At 42.4% G+C, this 24,009-nt stretch overlaps 1 protein-coding gene across 1 annotated transcript; it reads right to left on the minus strand.

The window, feature by feature from the left end:
• Window positions 1-1,478: 1,478 nt before the first annotated feature.
• CATSPER3 (cation channel sperm associated 3) lies at window positions 1,479-24,009 on the minus strand. The gene is made up of 8 exons (XM_077824696.1): window positions 23,897-24,009; window positions 23,060-23,213; window positions 18,370-18,609; window positions 7,808-7,990; window positions 7,245-7,385; window positions 6,320-6,439; window positions 3,030-3,187; window positions 1,479-1,581 (listed from the first exon to the last, which is right to left on the minus strand). Exons 1-8 carry the CDS (start codon window positions 24,007-24,009, stop codon window positions 1,479-1,481), a joined length of 1,212 nt encoding a protein of 403 aa, XP_077680822.1.

Consider the following 24,009-nt stretch of genomic DNA (forward strand, 5'->3'; position numbering starts at 1 on the left):
TCCCAACTCGTCTCCCTCTGACACTGATTTCTGAAGTTACTGGTTTCTGATCATCTGAATTTTTGTTTATCCAAACTTATGTGGTGTCACTAAAGCCATTTGGCTAATTGGGTTTCTCCTGTACAGCCTGGCACTGCCTTCTTCCCAAAAGAAATTGGGAAAATTAAACTGTACTCTTAGGCCATGAACTGCCTTCACCTTGGGCATCTGAGAGTGTGCAGATCAAGGATAATGTAACTGGCTCCAGGCTAACAATCCTTCATAGTGGAAGTGCATCTGGCAACTAGAACACAAATAGTAGAAGCTAGAATCTCTGAGATCTGTTCCTAGCTCAGCCACTGTGCAGCCTTGAGCAAGTTGCAATGGCTGTGTCTGCAGTAGCTAGTGTAGATCAACTGCTAGCAGGCATTTTTACTACCCCGTCATCTAACCCTGTCTATGTGAGATGGTGCTAAAATGCCACCGGCTGATCAACACACATGTTCCCACAATCATGGCTGCAGGTGGAATTGCACCAGTGGCTTTGCAAAAGCGTGAGATCTTAAGAAAAACGTTATCACTGCCAAAGGTCAACTTTTCAGTCAATCACCTTACAGTTACCTATATAAGTACAACGTACACTGCATTGAGAAACAGCTGCATATCTCTCTTCAGTTATTCAAGAGTTAATGCAGAGCACAGTGAGTGTGTTTGCCTAAAAATCTCCAAAGGGCCAAATCCAAACAGGTTCAGCCAAGATTCTAACTGGAGTTCTATCACTAAAATGAACTGCTACACCTAGAGCGATTATGGACGATTTCTTTAGTATGTTTCAAATGCTTCGTTTAGCATTGTCCCTACGTTAGCTCACGGATACTTTGAATTATAAGGATAAGAAGGATGATCTGGCAGCTAAAGCACTAGACTGGGAATCAAGAGAAGGGGATCTAATTTCAGGTTTGCCACAAACTTTCCAGAAAGCCTCAGACCCTTAAATCTCTCTGCCTGTCAGCTTCCCCATCCCTAAAATGGAAATGCACAATAATAATATCTAAATCAATATTTATAGGGCATGTTGAGGTCCATAAATAAATAAATAAATAAATAATAATACCCAGCTCTTATCTGGTGCTTTTCTTCAGTAGATCTCAAAGTGCTTTACAAAGGAGGTTAGTATCTCCATTTTACAGATGGGGAAACTGAGGCACAGAGCAGTGATGTGACTTGCCTTTGGTCACCCAGCAGGTGAGTCACAGAGCTGAGAATAAAACCCAGGTCTTCTGAATTCCAGGCAAGCATTCTATCCATTAGTCCACACTGCCTCTAATCAAATGTACTGCGTTAGTGTGCAGTATTATTATAAGGAGACACTCTATAGTAAGTTATCGAAGGGGGAAGTAAATCTATTCAGAGTTATTTTTATTTATGTATATTTATGCTCTGTTTTTAAACAATGCTTTTTACAATGGCAAAGCATCACATTTTCTATGCTAGAACATTTAACTCTTCGTATCATTCTCAGGGGGCAGCCTGGATTTTTCTCTTACGTCTTCCAAGATGGTGTTCAACGTGCCAACAAGTTCATAATAGAGTTCTTGTAACCTACAGGGAGAAGATAAGAGCATGGCTGAAATAATAGCAGATTATGATTTCAGAGCATTCAAATGTAATGGAAAATGTGAAGTGCAGAGTGAAAAACGTATACGTGGAACTATTGTCTCTTCAACTAATCTGAGCTTTCACTGTTCATTTAAGAAGATAAAAAGAATGATGAACAATAATTGTATAATCAGCTCTTTGAGGGGGGTTATGTGCAAAACAATGAAGAAAGATTTCTTACTCCATCTCCAAAGAAATCCAAATCTTGCTGTAGTAACAGATGACAAATAAGGTCCCATTATACAGTCAAATTTTCTGCAGGCTTTTTCTGGGTTTTAGCATTATTTCGTATGTGCATTCTCTTTTCATCCTCCCTAGTAGAGGCCTCTTCACTTGCCAGGTACTGAGTATTTCCATTTCCTACTCGCTCCATCCCACACAGGACCACATCATGATAGCTTTCCCATCAATGAAAGAGTAGGGCTGGACATCAGTTCCCTCCAAGATCTCATCATTAACACTGCATGCCTTCACCCTGGGAGGTTACAGTGACATCTGGGGTACTCCTCTCCTTCCTTACGCTCTTTCCTGGGGTGGAGGGCAGGGAGCTGGTGGGGGAGCCTGTAAATGTATTGGCCAGTGTGTATATGTACCGCTGCCCTCTACTGAATGGAATGTCAAATCTGCTCAAGGGTTTGAGATCGCTTTGTGGCTGTCTCATAAAGAGTGCTACTTAATGATACTCTCATCTCATAGCTTCTCCTTTAGCTCAAGTAGTTTTGGAGCACAAGCCCCTGAATTCCAGGCCCTATGCTCTGTATGTGTGTCGCCAAAGACCATAATACCTGATGCCATAATACCATGGCTTTGTTACCAAAGTGCCTTTGCAGAGCTCTCAGACTCAAATATGAAGGACCAAGGTTAGGAACCAAACTCAGATCCCCAGCATGGCAAAGCATTGTGCCTGCATCGGAAGGCATTCTGTTGCAATAACTTAGTACCAGAAATAAGTATCAGCACTCTACAGACTATTTGCATAGAACAGAGAAGCACCATCATTTGCAGCAGACCTCAGAACCTAGAGCAAGAGATCTGCAAAGGTGAGGGGAAGGTCAGTGTTACCACAGTGCCACTGCATAACACAGCTTTAACCATCCATGGAATAGCCAAGACTGTTGGACTTTAGCAACAGCCTATCAAAGCTTCTGTAAGCTTTGGCCTGTAAACACTGACAATTAGCTTCAGTTAGGTCAAATGTCTTTAACTGTGCCCTCACATTCAGAGATCTGCAGCTCTTTCACCCAACGAGACTAATCGGTCGCAGACTCTCCAGTAACCATGCCAAAAGGATGGCCTGTATTTAATCCAAAGAAAGAAAACAAGAACTCAAATGCACATTTTTAAGATTTCTAGCATCTTGGTCTCTGTTTCTTTACACCTACATTACCTACCTATAAACTGTGTTATCCTGAAGATCGAGGGATGTCAAATAAAGATCAATAAATGGGACACTGGCACAAAAATCTTCTAAGACCATAGGATCAGAATGATGTAATGTCTTTTTAAAGTCCTCCACCAATTCACTGAAGGTTTTATATTCACTGGTTTTCTAATGTGAAAAAATATCCCAGGAAAACACATTATCAAAATAGAATGGGTTTTTATACAGGGATTTTCGTTCTCCAGGTATCTTAAGGAGCTTTATGAAAGATGATAGCAGTGCAGGGACCATGGAGACAGATGGAGCCTTAGGCCAGCAATAACTTACCCAGGGCTTTCAACCCTGACCTCCAGTTTTGCTCACCCAGCTTTGCACACACAGCCAATTGCTCTGGCAACATGCATGAGGAGTGCCTGGTTTCATGAGTATTAAAAGGGGATATGCAAAACTGGAAGAGGGGCTGGAAATTTGGCCTATAACTTTTGTTTTTAAAATGCATGGGGGTATGTCTACATTGCAGCTTGGAGCAAGCCTCACAGTCCAAGCAGACAGGGTAGCATTAGCTCGGCTTGAGCCAGTGCACTAAAAACTGCAGTGTGAATGTCGCCCCCCCCAAGCTCAGACTGACCTGACCCCCTGAGTCTGAGCCCAGGTTGCTCGCCCGAGCCTCTGCCAGTGTAGCAGCGAGCACACAGCTATTTGTAGTATGCTAGCTCAAGCGGAGCTGCCAGCTGCAGTGTGGACATACCCAGAGAGAACCTCAGCCAGGATGCCAAAGTTACTTCTTTTCAGAAGTGTCATAGGAGCTTTGTCTTGCACATCAACAACTACCAGATCTGGCAGAGGGGACAGCAGTTCAGGGTCTCATCCAAAGAGATTGTTCCTATAATAGTTTACATCCGCAGCGGATACTGGATGGAACTGAAATCATTAACCTTAAATCAGTCACCCACTAGAGAACTTGAATCAATTACTTTATACTGAAAGGTTAGAGCACCAGCAACTGAGCGGTTTATGTAACCCACACACCTCCTGGGGGTGGTGTTCTGTCCCATCTAGTAGCACCGAGACCACGAGAGAGAGAGAAAAATGAGGTCCCAGGTTTGAGCCCACCTGCCGATGACCAGGGTCTGTCGGCATTACATTTAAATTATATCTGATAATAATGAGAATGAGCAGAAGGGATGGCAGGGGACAGGCAGTCAGATTATTCCAATCATCTACACTGAAGTAGCAGTGTTTACAATTATATCAAATCAGCTTCATTTTCAAAAATTGTCAGAGTAAAAAAATCAACATTATACATTACATGAATTTCAAGTTCACAAAACCAGACCTTAGAAAAATGTAATGGACTGAGTACTTGTGGCACCTTAGAGACTAACCAATTTATTTGAGCATAAGCTTTCGTGAGCTACAGCTCACTTCATCGGATGCATACTGTGGAAAGTGTAGAAGATCTTTTTATACACACAAAGCATGAAAAAATACCTCCCCCCACCCCACTCTCCTGCTGGTAATAGCTTATCTAAAGTGATCACTCTCCTTACAATTTGTATGATAATCAAGTTGAGCCATTTCCAGCACAAATCCAGGTTTAACAAGAATGTCTGAGGAGGGGGGGTAGGAAAAAACAAGGGGAAATAGGTTACCTTGCATAATGACTTAGTCACTCCCAGTCTCTATTCAAGCCTAAGTTAATTGTATCCAATTTGCAAATGAATTCCAATTCAACAGTCTCTCACTGGAGTCTGGATTTGAAGTTTTTTTGTTGTAATATCACAACTTTCATGTCTGTAATCGCGTGACCAGAGAGATTGAAGTGTTCTCCGACTGGTTTATGAATGTTATAATTCTTGACATCTGATTTGTGTCCATTTATTCTTTTACGTAGAGACTGTCCAGTTTGACCAATGTACATGGCATAGGGGCATTGCTGGCACATGATGGCATATATCACATTGGTGGATGTGCAGGTGAATGAGCCTCTGATAGTGTGGCTGATGTTATTAGGCCCTGTGATGGTGTCCCCTGAATAGATATGTGGGCACAGTTGGCAACGGGCTTTGTTGCAAGGATAGGTTCCTGGGTTAGTGGTTCTGTTGTGAGAAAACCTGGATTTCCATAGTATGCATCCGATGAAGTGAGCTGTAGCTCACGAAAGCTTATGCTCAAATAAATTGGTTAGTCTCTAAGGTGCCACAAGTACTCCTTTTCTTTTTGCGAATACAGACTAACACGGCTGTTACTCTGAAACCTGTGAAACCTGGACTGAGTGTTAGACATGGAAAATGATATTTCTGCTTAAAGAACTGGAAGAAAGCTGATTTTGAGTAAGGGCTTGTCTACACTGTCTCACAGTTCGGATTACGGGAATGTGAATAGCAATGCACACCAGAGTGCTGCACTGTACCTCTCCTGGGGGACACACCACAAACTAAAAGGTTCCTAGTTTGCAGAAAAGTAGTCCGGGAATGTGAATAGCAGTGCACACCAGAGTGCTGCACTGTACCTCCCCCGGGGGACACACCACAAACTAAAAGGTTCCTAGTTTGCAGAAAAGTAGTCCTCTTCAAACAGGACTACACTAACGCAAACTAGGAACCTTCAAGTTCACATTTATATCTCTCACATGGGGGGGGGGGCAGGTTTACAATGCAGCACTTTGGTTTGCACTGCTATTCACATCCCCTGTAGTCCAATCTGTGGGAGAGTGTAGACATAACCTAAGTCATCTTTCAAAGGTGCCTGTGACCCGATTCTAGTGGGTTTCTAAATGGTGCCCATAGACCTTAACAAATCAAAAGAAATATATGGTTACTGAGGAATAAATCCACAGCATGGAGATACCATTATAATACAAACTGACCTACAGTTAATAACATTGGAACAATGCAGAAATATTTCAGAAAAAAACAGCAGTGGGAATCCGTTTTGGAAATTATTATTATTTTAAATATTATGGGGAGTTTTCCACTCTGAATTTTTTTTTCTTAAATAGAAGATTCAAAATGAAATATGTATATACACACACACACACACACATATATATATATATACACACACACACACACACACAGGCACATGAACTTATAAAAGGATACAGATGAAGGTCTAGGGCCTGGCTTATTTCCAAAGGTGAAAAAGTTTAGAAAATTGCTTCTGTGAGATAAATGACTCTAAAGTCCTATATTGAAGATAACTCTATGTTGTCTTGCATCACTAAACTGTATCTTACATTTGTTTGTAATACTTATGCTGTTCAATAAACTTCAAGTAAAAACAATTCAGTGCATCTACCTGCTGGTGCATCAGCATGTTTACTTCTTCCTGTTGTCTTTGTAACATGGCCTGTTTTTTAGCCTGAAGAGCAGCTTGTTTTTCTGCTTTAAACTCTCGTTCATAATTCTGAGTGGAGTCCTATAAATACCAAAACAGTGTATGTTAAATGGTCTTAACTGGATGACTCGCAATTAATCAGAGACACTTTCGCCTTTAAGTCACTGATCTAAATCCAGCCCAAACTGGTAGCAACAAAGCTGTTACCACCTGCTGAGTTTGGTAGGGTCAGTCTAGCAGATTTCAACCTCACAGTTGGCACCCTTGCTAACGGTTTCTCCCAGGATGACCCAGGAACATAGGAATGGCCATAACAAATTGGAGCAGCGGTCCGTCTACGTCAGTATCCTGTTTCCAGCAGTGGCCTGTACCAGATGCTTCAGGGGAAGCTGCAAGAAATCCTACAGGAGGCCATGAATTTAAATGGACACAAATTTGCCCTTCATTCTATTGCAGTGTGTGGCACTTCAGGCAAACTTCCCTTATGCTCATATATGGGAGGTGTTGGCAGCTGATAGGACTGGAAGGACAGGAGAGATTTAGCAGCTGAGTGAGGATGGAGAGTTTCTGGCTGGCTCCATTTTGTCTCTGCATGACACGGACAAGGGCCAGGGCACTGTACAGCTGCCTGTTGTACTTAGGCCTAGGACTGACCCTAAATGGGAACAGTGAATTCACTACCATTCTCCCTTGAAGATGCTCCCTTCCGGTTTGAGGCAAACTAGCAGTGTTATGTGGGGAAGGTATTTTGCTCCCATGCAGTGGACAGAGGACTTCGGTCTCCAGCAGTGTGAAAAAGCCAGCTTTCAAAAGGTTCACACGCTGGTTTTCAGATAAATGGCCCTGTAGTTAGAGACACACAAAGAATAAGGGAAACCCAGCTTACCTGGATATTCATAATCACAACTCCAATAGACATATTGAAAAACAAAAAGAACCCCAGCAAGATGAACACTATTGTGAAGGCTCGGCTGGCACTAAAACCACGTTTGTCTAATTCATCCTGTAAGTCCGTCCAGCCATCAACCTGCAAATGTATTGAATCTCTGATCAGTTAGTTCCAGACCACAGCTTGTCTCACAGACCAGATTAAATCTCTCTCTCTTTCTCTCTTTTTTAAACTGAACTCAGTTTTCCCCCAGTTCCTTAGAGTTCCAGACTCAGATGCTATATGAAAGCTACAAAATATCGCATTGTTGTCAGCTCAACAAGCTTTCCCCTCTGAAACTTTAATACCAGAAAAATGAATCTATCCATCAAACTGAATTTTCACAACCACCTGACATTAAATAAAACCCAGGGAACAACTCCCACCACCTTTAATGCTGAGAACAATCACGGTTTAATTAAATGACTTCCCCAACATCCTGACCAAAATCAGAGGTAATGATTACTTACAATAGTTTCTATAACAGGCAGACATAAAATGGAAAGGACAGCAGAAATTACCGTTACTAAACTGAAGAGAGTGAAAAGGGCAGATGCTAGGTTGCCCCAGTTTTTACTGTCTCCGGTTTCAGGGTCTCCATACAATCCGTAACCCAAAATGGCAAAGATAAACATTAACAGGAACAGCAAGATAAGGACATAGATCACAGTCTTCACAGTCTGACCTAGAGCTGCTATCAAACTCTGCAATAGAGAAAACCAAATGTGTGCAGTTTAGAGCGGAGACAAGTAGCTCTATAGGACAGAAAATGCTCGTTTGATTCACATAACGGCACAGAAAGTGGTGTCGGTGATTCGGTAGGTGGCATTCTTCCCTTTGAGCCTGTTCTGAGCCAATCCCCCAGGGTGCTGTGCTGGGGGAGGTGGTGAGCTGTAGCTCACGAAAGCTCATGCTCAAATAAATTGGTTAGTCTCTAAGGTGCCACAAGTACTCCTTTTCTTTTTGCGAATACAGACTAACACGGCTGTTACTCTGAAACCTGTCTCTGTAAAGTGAGCCATTGAAAAATCGAGGTCCTGATCATGTGTGGCCATTACCGGCACAGTTCTTCCTCTTGAACTACAGGAGAGTCCTTTCTACTTGTCAGCAGTAAGGAAGTATTGCCTACAGGTGAGAGCCTGGGACTGGGACTCTGGAATTAGGGGTTCTATTCCCAGTTCAGTCACTGACTCCCCATTACACCTTAGGACGGGGTGTTGTAAATCTTCATTCATTCATGTTTAAATGCTTTGTGGTCTTGGAACAAAAGGCACTATAGAAGTGCCGAGTATTATTCATTATCATCTCAAGAGTCCAGCTGCTGGAAGGTCAAGGTCTCATCATCCCTCCTTCTGAACTGCAACCCTTTCATGTTTTCTAGCTAACAGCCATGCAGTCCACAATCCTTTTACCATTCATTTTGTTTATTCTACTATTAAGCAAGACAAACGTATAAATAAGTGGAAAGATGAAAAATTAAGGAGCTTTGTGGTGTCCTTTAAAACAACCAAGAACACTCAATCAATTCAAAAGGAGCACATTTAAAAAAAAACAATTTTTCGTACCTCTTTTAATTACATTGTTGGGTACACTGCCGCACAATATTAACAGAGTAATAGACTATGTTCATAAAAGATTGGACACTTTGTAAGAACAACCTCTGTATTAAATTAGTTGGATAAAAATTACAAGAGCTATCAATCTTCATGCTTCAGTTTAGAGTCTGCTCATGAACTGGGGTCAGGAAAAAATTCCCACCCCCATCACCATTGTATAGTTGACTAGATGCGTCCAATACTGCTTGATCAGAGTCAGGGTGTCAGATGGGCCACTGGTCTTTTCCACTATTGTAACCCCCGTGTATTGCACAAGTTAAGAAATCACTGAAAACCAGGGGTTCACTAGGCAGGAACAGCCTGAGAGACAAAACAAATCCTATGAATGACATCAATATGTACACAAGGCGCTCTTAGGAACTAATGTGTACTGATTTGGGAATACAGCTTAAGTCAGACCATTGGTAATGGATCTCTGCCAAATTGCAAACATTTCTATTAACTCTAGGTTGCAGAAAACTACACACAGCCTCTTGCACCAATGTTATATTACTCCAGACACCGGCTAATTAATGGATTTGATGATTTCCCCTGATTATGAAAAATGTGCTAATGCCAGAGGGTCTCATGCAGTACACTGGTTCAGGGACTATCCATTTATCAGTTCCTTTTTTAGACAATGTCTCAAGCATCTCAAGTTAAAATTCCATAATTTACCCAGTTGATCCGTTGAGGTGGCACTTCCTGTTAAGAGGTTTGTGCAAAGCTAATGTAAAATGTGTTTTCGAATCCCTTATGATTGCCAAATAGTTAATCTTGTTATGATGGATTAAGGATTTCCCCTGCAATCAGCTGGATAGTTCCAGGTTTTTCTAAGCCTTGTCTGCCCGAAGAAATATATACTCATGTCAATAATTTAGGAAGCAGTCGCACCCTCCTCCAGATGTTTCCTTCTGGCACTAGGCATCACCTCCATTTTATGTGGATTGCGTTTCATGCAGCTAGCTTCCATCCAGGTCAGATGTGACAAGATGCTGAACCTTTTTAAGGTGAGAGCAGCATCCACACTAGCCTTTTTCCCTAAAATTTTTGACTGGCAGCTCCAACAATGATAGCAATAGTGAGAGAGATAGCATAAACCAGCTACTGGTGTTTTAAATGCTGTGTCAACAGACTACACAGACCTGGAGTTAAGGTCCAAACTTGCTTCTTTTGTGCAGTTTGGCTTTATGGGTAACAAAGAGAAGAACACACCAGAAACCTCAGTCTGAGCTTTCCTGACCTTGGCTTTTGCTAAAGATTCCCTCCAGGATCTCCACTAATTCCCAATTTCTGGATGGCCACTCCCACTGATGTTCTGCCTGGATGCACCTACCACAATGAGTCAGCAGAACATCAACTGTTTCATGTAGGGCTCTAATATTTGCTGACAGAGCCCTGCCATCCTGCTGCAGCCACTGAAAAGCCTCAGCTAGTGCAGAATGCTGCTACTCACCTTTTAAGTAAAGAAGAGCAAACAATATTCTGCATTGCTGGCTCTGCACTAGTTGCTAATTACTCCTGATTGCAAACTGAAGTGCTGGTCATTATCTATGAAGTCCTAAACATTGCTCATACACCATATACTGCATAAAGCTAAAAAGGATTCAGTTTTACTTTTTCCTCAGAGGAAGAGAATAACTTATTTAAAGCCCAATAAGGTTAAAACAACCTTGTTTTTTTATCTGAGAAAAGTAACACAATATTTAGCTATAAGATACTTTCAAGCAATCTGCAACATAAAAATGCTTGAAGATATATCTGTATTATAAACAAAACAATCTATATTAAAAGAAAGAGCTTTATTAAGATTGCAAAAGCAAGCCCCCAGAAGTTAGGAAAAGCCAAAGTTAAGATTGCTTGCATAACCTTAATTAGGCACCATTGTGTGTATGCTTATGACACAGTCTTAATTACATGACCACATAGTATTTTTTTCCATAGGACCCCTGCCTCATGCAGTGCACAGGATGGACCTGCTCTGGCGATGAATCAGGGCTGTGTAGTAAAAGAGGCTGTTGTCTGTAAGACCCCTGCTTTATCTGTTGCACAAGTTGGAAGGTGTGAAGTGAATGAGACAAAGGATTGCAGGAAGAAAAAGGACGATCTCATAGCTAAGGCAGTTGAATTCTGCCCTGGAAAATTGGATTCTATCCCTGCCTCTGCCACAGACTTTCTGTGGGATGCTGAGCAAGTCACTTAAACCAAACTTTTCACAGACAGTCACTTATAGTGCGTCCCACATTTTCTATGTCAAACATGATACCTGGGATCTGATTTGCAGAAGTGCTGAGCGCTCACCGTTGCAACTGGTCAATGGGATGTTGTGCTTTGAACATATGAAGTGCTAGATAATCTTAAACACCATGGAATTTCAGGTCCTAGGTGTCTCAGTTTGGGCCGACAAAATTAGTGGATACTTTTTACCTAATCAGTCTGTACCTCGGTTCCCTATCTGCACAATGGGGATAACACCACCCCGTCATCTCACAGGGGGTTGGTTGTTTGTGATGCACTCAAGATACTGTAGTGATGCGCACCACAGAAAAGCCCATGGCAAAATCAACAATCCCGTCTTCAGAGCAGGGTTTGAACAGTGTCCAGGAAATAAGGCTTGCGGCCACGCACCCTGAATGAGGCAGAGGTCCTGGGGGAAAAATAGGACGTGATGTTATAATTAAAGACTACAGCTCCAATGGTTCCTAGTCTCCTTGACCAGCCAGTCCCAGTCTCCCACCCTGCCTCATCAATCTCAGTGTTCCCCCCTCAGCCAAAGGACTCCCAGTCCCTCCCAGCATTTCCTTCACTGGCTCCCAGTTCCTGTCTTCTTACCCAACCTGTCCCAGCCTCCCCTCCCACACAAGCATCCCGTTCCAGCCTACCCTCCCCCTCAAGCTCCCTCCCTCATACCAGTTCCCCATCCAGGCTCTTGCCCAGCCATTCCCCGTCCCAGTTTCTCTTCCCCACAGTCCCCGTCTCACCAGACTCCTTGGTCTCATCTACTCCTTCCCTCCCCAAGTCCTGTTTTGTCCCCTCTTCCTCGCTGCCAATGTGCCAGCAGGGGAGAGGGAGGAGGGGTCACTGAGAACACAGGCAAGACAAGCTCCCTGATCTCAATTCCAATGCCCAGACCCACCCTGGTCTGGAGCAGCTGGGAGCAACCATTACAGGGAAAGTCCTGCTGACCCCCTATAGCCCTTGGGCTGGAGCACGTTCAGTCACTCTGTCGGGTAGGGCATGCACAGTCCGGTCACACATAGGACCTGTGAAGGGATGGAGCTTGCTCAGGGAAGATTCGGAGTTTTTAGCTGCTAAAAATCTAGGAAATCTCTACTGAGCATGTGCAAAGAAAGTCTAATAATTTGGGCAGAATTTCATGGGCACGGCAAAAGGCTCATCTCTGTCATAAAGACCACCACCACACTAACTATACAGCCCTTGCTCAAAAGCATAGGCGCACTAGGGCTTTTCAAAGAACAGGTTGCCAGAAATTTTTTAGCATGAGCAAAACAATGTATTTTCCCTAGCCTTGTTCTTGGAAATGGCAGACATATTTTGGCTGAAGTTTTCAAAAATATTTAGCCTGAGGCAGACTCCCAGCATGCAAAATTTCAGCCTGCATGGCTAAAGTTTGGCAAAGTTATACAGTAATCAACTGAAAATGGGGTCTTATAATGCAGTGGTTCTCAACCAGGGGTACGCGTACCCATGGGATAAGCAGAGGTCTTCCAGGGGGTACATCAACTCATTTAGATATTTGCCTGGTTTCACAACAGGCTACATAAAAAGCACTAGCAAAGACAGTACAAACTAAAATTTCATACAATGACTTGTTAATACTGCTCTATAGACTATACACTTTAATATAAGTACAATATTTATATTCCAAATTATTTATTTTATAATTATATAGTAAAAATGAGAAAGTAAGTAATTTTTCAGTAATAGTATGTCGTGACACTTTTGTAGTTTTTTGTCTGATATTGTAAGCAAGTAGTTTTTAAGCGAGGTGTAACTTGGGGGTACACAAGACAAATCAGACTCCTGAAAGGGGTACAGCAGTCTGGAAAGGTTGAGAACCACTGTTATAATGGGCAAAAAGAAAAAGGAGGACTTGTGGCACCTTAGAGACTAACAAATTTATTTGAGCATAAGCTTTCGTGAGCTACAGCTCACTTCATCAGATGCATTCAGTGGAAAATACAGTGGCGATGCATCCGATGAAGTGAGCTGTAGCTCACGAAAGCTTATGCTCAAATAAATTTGTTAGTCTCTAAGGTGCCACAAGCCCTCCTTTTCTTTTTGCGAATACAGACTAACACGGCTGCTACTCTGAAACCTGTCATAATGGGAAGTATCGGGCAACCTGAATAATAGGCAGTGCTACCAGTCCCATCTATAATTTATTGCAACTCTCTAGGATTCTTCCCTCCTTCACATAAACACCACTGCCCTCTACTGGCTGGAATGTCACAGCTGCTTAGGTGTGTGAAATCATGTCAACATCTCAACATAGAAGCTGTATGCCCTTTCTTACAGGAAGGGACACCTTGTAGAGTGCTGCTAACAGACATAAAGCATGACACATTTCAGAGATCTGGGTACAGACATTGTTTCCAAGGTAACCCACACTGGTCACCTTCATCTTTTGTCCACGGAAACGTAGCCACCACGTGAACCCTGTTTGTCCCAAGCACTCAGTGCCTAATTTTATTCTTGTATCTGTGTCTGGAAGTAGGAACAAAAGCCATTTACACAAAAATAATATGACATTTTTACCAAGGTATGTCATGGTGTTCAGCAAATTTGGGTTGTGCACATGATCCTAAACAACGACAATCACCCATAGCTGAAGGTAACAAGAGAGCCATAAAATGCCATTGGTGACTGCAGTCTAGCAAGTGCCCCTTGTATAGAAGCATCAAATAATTTTCAGTTTCTATGGCACATCTTGAGGTTCCTGTATACTTCCAGAAATCCATAATAATTCCTCTTTCCTTCTGCTATTAAGACGCAGCCTTGTGGCTCGTGGTCTTCCTAAACTGTAAATATGTTGAAATTCATCCCAAATACATTTTTAAAAAAAGCAGGAAAGTTGATTTTTGGAACAACCTGGCATTTAAAAAGTTTATTTTCAAATTGAAATAAGGATAAATGGAGCCTACACGACGACTGGGATCACAGCTAACAGAACTGCTCTGTACGGAATACAGCAAGGAAATTATTTCCTCGAGGTGGAAATTTATTGCCCCAAGGTGTAAGGCAATGTGTTTTAAAGAGTCTTTTAATTAATAAAGGTATGTGTGCCAAGAATGTGTTATATGTTTGAGTTTTCAGTATTAAATACCGTTTCCTCTGTTAAAGGCTAATATAGACTTCAATTAATTCATAATAATACACATATAGGTACAAGCAACCTCGCACCCCTTCAGCAAAGCCCACTGGGGCAAATTGTAGCATATTTGACAGAGAATGTCTTTTAGCAGAGAGTTTCAGTCCCTAAAAGCACAAGAAAGCCAGATGGGATCAGAGCAATTGTCCATTGAGTAACCTGTCTCCAGTAACAGCCGGTACCAAATACTTCAGAGGAAGATGCAAGAAACACCATGATGGACAATTACAGGATAACCTGCTCATAAAGGATCTTTCTGATTGCCTTGGAATAGGAAGTGGCAGGCTTATGCCCTGAAGCATGAGGATTTATACCCCTTATCCATTTTTATCCTATAACCTGGATGTTCTTATCCATAGAAATGCCCAAGAGTACAATTTTCAAAAGTACTTAAGAGACTTGGGAACCTAAGTCCCATTGACTTTCATTAAATCTTAGGCTCCTAAGGGACTTTCTGGGAGGGAGGGGAAGGAGTGGAGACGCAGCGCTTCCCTGCTCCTCCCCCTCCCTCCCAGAAAGTCCTAAGTGCCACCAAACAGCTGTTTGGCGGTGGCGGAAGCGCTGGGAGGGAGCGGGAGAAGGAGGTGAAGAAGAGGAACTTGCACAATGCTCCCTTGTAAAGTCGCTGCTCTTCCACAGACTCTTACAAGCAGTGGACAGAGCAGGCAGCCAAACGACGTTATAAGGGAGCATTGCACAACTTTAAACGAGCATGTTCCCTAACTCAGCAGTGATGTAACTTTGCAACAACATTAAGCAGGAGGACATTAAGTGAGGAGTTACCGTATTTTATTTGTTTAAAACCTTGGTAAGACCTTGGTCTTACTCTTATCCAGTGGCAATGAGTTCCGCAAGTTAATCATCGACCATTGTTTAAAAAAAAGCTTTTAGAAAATGTAAATGGCTGTTCATTTTGCTAGTATTATCAGAAAGGATAAATAGCAGCACCTGACACATTCATTATTTCACATATCTCAATTTTGTCCCCTCTTCCAGCTACACTGAATAATTAACATATAAAAGTCTGGCAATCACTGAAGTTTACTATGCAAACTAGAGGAAAGAAGGCTCAGAAGTGAACATTATAAGAGTCTTATTCCCATAAATGTTCCACTTCTGGTGGGTTACCCAATCAATTAATTACATGCAGAAATGCAAGCTAAGCAGCCATTACCCACGTTAACGCCCCACTAAAAATAAACCTCCGGGGTTGTCCAGAGAAAACTCAGTAAGAAATGGGGTGCTTGAGAGAAAACTGGATTAAATGGATTAAGATAGCATGTGTGACATTGTTTAATAGCTATTTTTTCCCATTCATAGCACTGTGGTGAAATGAAACAAAGTCAAGGAAAATCTCTCCTGAACACGGGAGAAGCAGAAAGCAAATAATGTTCATACTGTGGACTTTATAAAACTAAAAAATATTAAATTGCTTCCGCTCCCCCCGACATACTCAAGTAACAACCAACATCATTAGAGAAGGTTCAGCACACACAGTTAACATACAGAGAACACTGCAAATGTTACAGCTACCTCTATGTTACAGCACCAACGATAGCCGCTAAAGGGGTTAGTTCTATTACAACAAAATTCAGTGAAACTCTAGGACCTAACAAAAATTGCTTGATTTTTCTAATTAAGTTAGGGCTGAATTGTACTCAGTTCTCATCAAGCTACTTTGGAGTGGGTTCTTTAGACAGGTGGTTCCCGAATAAGGTGGTCTGTTCAGGCTTCACTGAAGTTCTCCTGACAGTCCTGATTCATTTTTCTATCCCTCTCCCTCAGCAGCGAAGCACATCTTAAGCTGGGAAGTTTATACAAACACAGGCTGTCTCCTTTGTAAGCAGCCACAATCGCTTCAGACTCCAGCCTGATTCATTTGGTGGGGCCACAATCCTGCCTTTACTTCCACTACAATGTTACAGGCATTGGATTAGCATGTCACTGAGACCTAGGCTAGCTCTACGCTGCAGAGCCCAGGCCAGCAGAGTCCCCTAATGTAGATGCAGCATGCACCAACAGAAGGAATTTTCCTGTGAGCGTAAGAAGGTCTCCATCCCCAAATGATGTTAGTTATGTTTACACACGCACACTTCTGTCGCCATAGCTGTGTTTGTTGGTCAGGGGGTATTGTTTTTTCACACCCCTGACTGACACAGCTATGCCAGTATACATTTTAACTAGAGATCAAGCCCTACTCGACACCTAAAGTTGCATCGATTTACTTAAACTAGTGCGACTTTGTGTGCGGACGCTCTCTCATCGGTTTATCCTGCCTTTGTTCAATAATGAGTGCAGTGACCCTTTTAGCATCCTATGGAATGCTGTCAGAAGGCTGCAGAGCCTCTGCTGAAAACTCCACTAAATTTAAGAGGGGGGATAATTACAAATCACAATGACCCATAATACTGGATTGGACTCCTTATGGAGCAACGTCACCCACTCCCTGAGTGTGCTGCCCTAAGCATTGCCCGCCACTCCAGGCAATGAAGGCTTGTCTACGCTAAGAAAATTACCTGGTTTTGACAACAGGTACCAGCAATGGCTGCAGCTCAACTGGTACAGAACACAGTTTAGTTGCAAGAGTCGCTCAGGATAATTCATGTTCAGCGCCATTTCAGAAATTAGGATTAAAAAGCAACCTAGGGTAGGTAACGGAACCTAGGCCTTCTGCATGATGGACTGCTCTTCCTATGCTGTGCCCTCATCAGTTATTTATGGTGAATGTGATCCAAAGAGAAACAAAAAAGTTGGAAAACAAAAACCTTAAGTCAAAAGAAAGGAAAGTGAACATAAGAACGGACATACTGGGTCAGACCAAAGGTCCATCTCGCCCAATATCCTGTCCTCCGACAGTGGCCAATGCCAGGTTCCCCAGAGGGAATAAACAGAACAGGTAATCATCAAGTGATCCATCCTTGTCGCCCATTCCCAGCATCTCACAAACAGAGGCTAGGGACACAATCCCTGCCAATCCCGGCTAATAGCCAGTGATGGACCTATCCTTCATGAACTTATCTAGTTCTTTTTTTTTAACCCTGTTAGTGTCTTGGCCTTCACCACATCCTCTGGCAAGGAGTTCCACAGATTGACTCTGCGTTGTGTGAAAAAATACTTCATTTTGTTTGTTTTAAAACTGCTGCCTATTAATTTCATTTGGTGGCCCCTAGTTCTTGTGTTATGAGTAAATAACACTTCCTTATTTACTTTCTCCACACCAGTCATGATTTTATAGACCTCCATCATATCCCCCCTTAGTCATCTCTTTTCCAAGCTGAAAAGTCCCAGGCTTATTAATCTCTCCTCATACGGCAGCCATTCCATGCCTCTAATAATTTTTGTTGCCCTTTTCTGAACCTTTTCCAAGTCCAGTATATCTTTTTTGAAAAGGGGAGACCACATCTGCACGCAGTATTCAAGATGTGGGCATACCATGGATTTATATAGAGGCAATATGATATTTTCTGTATTATTATTTATCCCTTTCTTAATGATTCCCAACATTCTGTTTGCTTTTTTGACTACCACTGCACATTGAGTGGATTTTTTCAGAGAACTATTTTTTTCAGAGATGACTCCACCATCTCTCTCGAGTGGTAACAGCTAATTTAGACCCCATCATTTTATATGTACAGTTGGGATTATGCACCACTTTGGGAAATGCATCACTTTGCATTTATCAACATGGAATTTATCAACATGGAATTTCATCTGCCATTTTGTTGCCCAGTCACCCAATTTTGAGAGATCCTTTTGTAGCTTTTTGCAGTCTGCCTGGGACTTAACTATCTTGAGTAGTTTTGTATCATCTGCAAATTTTGCCACCTCACTGTTGACCCCTTTTTCCAGATCATTTATGAATATATTGAATAGGACTGGTCCCAGTACAGACCCCTGGGACACACCACTATTTACCTCTCTCCATTCTGAAAACTGACCATTTATTCCTACCTTTTGTTTCCTATCTTTTAACCAGTTACCAATTCATGAGAGAACCTACCCTCTTATCCCATGACTGCTTACAAGTGTCATTGTAATGGCCTGGATATAAAAATCAGAAGTGTGTTTCCACTGTAACTATAGATAATCAATTTACCCTCATGCCTTTGCTGTAGGAGATAAGCTTCAGAATCTTGAGTGCCTGGAAACCATTAATTGTATTCCATGTCCTGTACTGTTTGACGTCATATTTGTCAATGATATATGGGAGGTAAGCAATGAGAAGTATGATAACATCAAACAGGTTATAGCCACTCCTCCAGTAATTCAAGGGATCCACATAAAACTTCAGCAAAATCTCGGTGGTGTAGATGGATATAATAATCAGATCGGCCAGCTGAAAAGAAAACAATATGAGTCTAGAGCATGTCGTTGCGAGGAGAGGGCTTTGATTACAGAAGAAAAGAGCCTTCAGTTGTTCCTGTTATACCCTGAATTATATTCACGACCAGCTCTACCCTACTCTGAGATACACAGGGATGCAAATAATCAGGCGTTTAGTTCTTCCTGCCATCACAAGGCTGCTCCTTAAAGGGCATCTGCTTGTGTTTCATTCAGTCTCATTTAAATGTCCTAAAATAACATGGATCCACATTCTTGGGAAACCTGGATGCTTCTCACTGTTAGGGAGTTTTCCCTAACAGTTTAAATTTCACCCCAATATTCCTAGTTACACTGCCATGTTCCACTCAAAATAATTCTTAATTGTATTGCCGTATACCACTCTGCAGAATTCCTCTCCCTCCTTGGTGTTTTCACTCTTCAAATACGCTGAGCACACTAGAAACTGGACATTTACCATAGTTAAATTTACCATTCCAAGTGCAGGGAATACCATAAATACCACAGGGCAGTAAATACCACTTTTATAATGGCACCCAATGTATTTGTGGACCATTATGCACCCTCCTCTTCTGAGTCAATTCTTAGGATAGTTCTCGCTTGTCTAAACAATTGGGTTGGCTAACAGGACCCAGAACAATACTCACTTGAAATGAGAACAATTCCTAATACACTATTAAAACTGACAGAACAAAATAGGTCTCACCCAGGGAAATTGTCTTATCTACTGCACCTACTGCCTCATGCAGTGGGCCCGGGTGAGCCAGTCAAACTTGATAACATAACTCCACCTCACACTGTAGGAGTGCCATCAAGAGTGCAAACTGATCTTGAAGAGAGATGAAGATGTTTATTTAATGGAGTCAGGCAAATGCCAAATATGTCATTAATCATAAAACCATTTTTATCTGCTATTGAGAGTTGTATTATCCCTTCACAGGATATTGTACAAATGGGGAAACTGAGGCATGGGGCAGTTGTGTTTTGGCCCAGGTCAGTGGCAAAGCCAAGGACAGAACCTGAAGTCTCCTGATACCTCATCACATGTTCCAACCTCTAGACGATGCATCCTCCCTTTCCCTGAGCAGGGTCTTTTTCTGGAAGTAGAGTTTTCTAAAACTTTCCAAGATGTGAATGGACTTTTTGACATTAGCCAGGCCTGTCTTTTGGTTTCCACATTACTGGGATACATTATAAAGACTCAGAGATTTGTGTACAGTAGCTGACTTGTGTAAGACAAGAAAATCAAGGTGTGCGTGGGAGATAAGTATTTTTCCGTATGAAAACTAAATATTGAATATGAGCTCAAGTTAGTGGTGTTAACGTTTTAAGGTTTAAAAAAAAACACTGGCAACAACTATAAGGACCCCATCGTGACATTTAAAAAAATAATTCAGTAATAATAAATGGTTGTGAAGCTTGACACTGTCCTGGGTTTTCTTGCTCTGGCCCCATCCCCAGTATAGAGCCACACTAGGGTTACTCACCAGGGCAGAGCCACACCCACCAAAGTGTTATTGTAGGGTTAGTCACTGGGACTGGGCTTCAACCACTGTGTTTATTCATTTATTTAATTTTAGAAAATAAAATAAGATTGACTTTTTTATTTAAACCTTTGGGGGCAGAGCCTCAGCCCTGAGTAATGCAGTGGCTGGAACCCCGGCCCTTTAAATCACCCTCAGGTCCGGCACGGCGTACCATACCGGCTTACTTTCACATCTGGGTGTCTTTGAAAAGTGTCCATGCAGCTTGCAGGGATTTCACTCTAGTCACTGTACCGTTTAATTTCTGTTTAACTAACCTCCTCATTTTTGCATAGTTCCCCTTTCTGAAATTAAATGTCACAGTGTTGGGCTGTTGAGGTGTTATTCCCACCACAGGAATGTTAAATGTTGTTATATTATGGTCACTATTTCCAAACGGTCCTGTTATAGTTACCTCTTGGACCAGATCCTGCGCTCCACTCAGGACTAGATCGAGAGTTGCCTCTCCCCTTGTGGGTTCCTGTATCAGCTGCTCCAAGAAGCAGTCATTTAAAGTATTGAGAAATTGTGTCTCTGCATTTCATCCTGAGGTGACATGTACCCAGTCAATATGGGGATAATTGAAATCCCCCACTATTATTGAGTTCTTTATTTTGATAGCCTCTCTAATCTCCTTTAGCATTTCATGGTCACTATCACTATCCTGGTCAGGTGGTCGATAACAGATCCCGACTGTTATATTCTTATTAGAGCATGGAATTACTATCCATACAGATTCTATGGAACATGTGGATTCATTTAAGATTTTTATTTCATTTGATTCTACATTTTCTTTCACATATAGTGCCACTCCCTCCCCCCCCCCACACGACCTGTTCTGTCCTTCCGATATATTTTGTACCCCAGAATGATTGTGTCCCATTGATTGTCCTCACTCCACCAGGTTTCTGTGATGCCTATTATATTAATATCCTCCTTTAACATGAGGCATTCTCGTTCACCCATCTTATTATTTAGACTTCTAGCATTTGTGTACAAGCACTTTAAAAACTTGTCACTGTTTATTTGTCTGCCCTTTTCTGATGGGTCAGATTCTTTATGTGAATGTTTCTCGTTTGATCTGGCCCACACTTTAGCCTCTTCCATCCTCTCCTCCTGACTAAAACCTAGAGAATCTCTACAATAGACTCTCCTCTAAGAGAAGTCTCTGTCCGATCCACATGCGCCTCTGCAGCAATCGGCTTTCCCCCATCTCTTAGTTTAAAAACTGCTCTGCAACCTTTTTAATGCTAAGTGCCAGCAGTCTGGATCCACTCTGGTTTAAGTGGAGCCCATCCTTCCTGTACAGGCTCCCCCATCCCAAAAGTTTCCCCAGTTCCTAATAAATCTAAACCCCTCCTCTCTACCCCATCGTCTCATCCACGCATTGAGACTCTGAAGCTCTGCCTGCCTACCTGGCCCTGCACGTGGAACTGGAAGCATTTTGGAGAATGCCACCATAGAGGTCCTGGATTTCAGTCTCTTTCCTAGTAGCCTAAATTTGGCCTCCAGGATGTGTCTCCTACCCTTCCCTATGTTATTGGTACCTACATGTACCACGACCACCAGATCTTCCCCAGCACTACACATAAGTCTATCTAGATGCCTCAAGAGATCCTCAACCTTCGCACCAGGCAGGCAAGTCACCATACGGTTCTCCCAGTCATCACAAACTCAGCTATGTTTCTAGTAACCGAATCTCCCATTACTAACACCTGCCTTTTCCTAATGACTGGAGTCCCTCCCCCGCCACCCCGCCTCGGTGAGGTAACCTCAGTGTGAGAGGATACCACATCATCATCTGGAAGGAGGGTCACAACTATGGGAAGGTTTCCCTCTGTTCCCATTGACTGCTCTCCTTCTCTGGGCCATTCATCCTCCTTAACAGTGCAGGGGCTGTCTGACCGGTGGGACAAATCTACAGTGTCCCGGAAGGCCTCCTCAACATACCTCTCTGCCTCCCTTAGCTCCTCCAGTTCCGCCACCCTGGCCTCCAAACCCCGTACACGTCTCTGAGGGCCAGGAGCTCCTTGCACCGAATGCACACATACACCACCACCCCACAGGGCAGGTAATCATACATGCTACACCGAGTGCAATAAACAGGATAGCCCCCACCCTGCTGCTGGGCTTCTGCCTGCATTTTCTCCTACAGCTACCTAAGTTAAAGATAGGGTTTTTGTTTAAATCAAGAAGTTTTGATTATAGTTTAAAGGTTTTAAAGAATGGCAAGTGTACCTTGCCCTCTTCCCACTCCCCTTCCAAACTCCCTCTCGAAACTCCCTGTTAGCGGTCCCTGTTCGTAAAGCTCCCTGCTTTATAAAGCCCTGGCCTTCTTGATAGCCCACCACCTGACTAAGGCTCAGCCAATGAACAGAGGCTTCTAGATATCAAATCTTGTTTAGAAACTCACAGCTTCCAACTGCTGGCCAGAGCACAAGGTCCTTCAAACAAAACAAACAAACAAACACAAGCTCAGCACACAGCAAGTAACCCCCAAACACAAACACACACTACAGACAGCCACTTACCCCAATGGTCCCGTATTTGCTCCTCCTTCACCTGGAGAACTCCCTCCCCAAACTCCCTGGTAGCGGTCCCTGTTCGCAAAGTTCCCAGGTCGCTTCTTACAGTGCACCTTGGATCAGATCCACAGCTGATGCAAACTGGTGTCAATGGAGCTACATCAGTTTACATCAGCTGAGGATCTGGCCCAACATCTGCCGATACTGGTGTGCTTTGCACATGGAAAAGTGGACACATATTGGTTTCTGTATTGCAGGTTCCCATTTTTGTTTCACTTTACTACTCAATTATTCACGGATAGAAAAAAAACACACTTTAAAAACTTTCTACATCTTCAGCAGATGCTAGTGAAATGAAAGGAGAACTTACCACCCATTTTATTGCCCGGCTCCTTACCTCCAGATATGCATAAGAATTAAGCTGAATATCATAATTAGTCTCCATAGCCAAGAACAGTGCATTGAGTGAGATGATGCTTATCATGACTGAGTTGAGCATGGGATTCTGCAGTAATCTGCGTATATATGCACAAAATTCAGTGTCCCACCTCCTATCAAACAATTGAAGGGACAAAAATATACGGTAAATTCTAGGACCATTCGGAGTCTGGCAAACGACAGGCTGATTCTCCTTCCCAATGACTTCAAAGAGAACAAGGTCAGGCACAAGGTGGATTTCTCCCCCTCCCCTTTAGACATTCCCTAATACCGATTACAAATGGAATTAGCAAAGAATACAGCTCTTTGCCTTCAGGGGTAGTTAATCATTGTGAAATCTACTCTGAGTTAAAAATAGATTTGCATGTTTGGTGGTAAATTTTTATTTTAATCCAGAATCACGGAGAAGCTCTCCGTATTTTTCAGAAACTTCCAAGACAACAAAGGAATTCCCATTCTTTTCCCCAGGATACCCAGATGAGCCGATGCCCAGTTTTATTAGCAATCAATTTAAAGGCACTAGGGCAAAAATTGTTTGGTATTTAATTTAAATGCATGTTTAAGAACAGTCTCCCTCATTAAACTCTTACTGAAATAACCACCAAGATTTAGTCAAGCAGAAAGCAAAAATCCTCTGCCTTCAATGTAATACAAAAAGAAATAATGGTCAAATTCATCACTTGGTAGCGCCAGCCAGTGACAGTAGAGTAATATGGAGGATGAATTTGACTCATCGTAGCTTCTTTGTAGATCAAAAATTAAATACATTTTTAAAAGGACTTGATCAAGTACTTACCTGAATCGCCAGAACAGAGTGTGTTTCATGTCAGCATCAGACGAGGGTTTAAAATGTTCAACAACCAAGTTTGACACAAGTCGTCTCTGATGAAAAGATTCTGTTGGCTCCAT

The sequence above is a fragment of the Eretmochelys imbricata genome, chromosome 8 (assembly GCF_965152235.1).
Source record: "Eretmochelys imbricata isolate rEreImb1 chromosome 8, rEreImb1.hap1, whole genome shotgun sequence".
Lineage (NCBI taxonomy): Eukaryota > Metazoa > Chordata > Testudines > Cheloniidae > Eretmochelys > Eretmochelys imbricata.

What these genes read in the sequence shown, in the direction of transcription:
- CATSPER3 (XM_077824696.1), bottom strand. Translation starts at nt 24,009, where the DNA reads ATGGAGCCAACAGAATCTTTTCATCAGAGACGACTTGTGTCAAACTTG. An exon ending in ACTCTGTTCTGGCGATTCAG is followed by an intron (nt 23,214 to 23,896) that starts GTAAGTACTTGA and finishes ATTGTTTGATAG; the next exon opens with GAGGTGGGACACTGAATTTT. An exon ending in ATTCTTATGCATATCTGGAG is followed by an intron (nt 18,610 to 23,059) that starts GTAAGGAGCCGG and finishes TTTTCTTTTCAG; the next exon opens with CTGGCCGATCTGATTATTAT.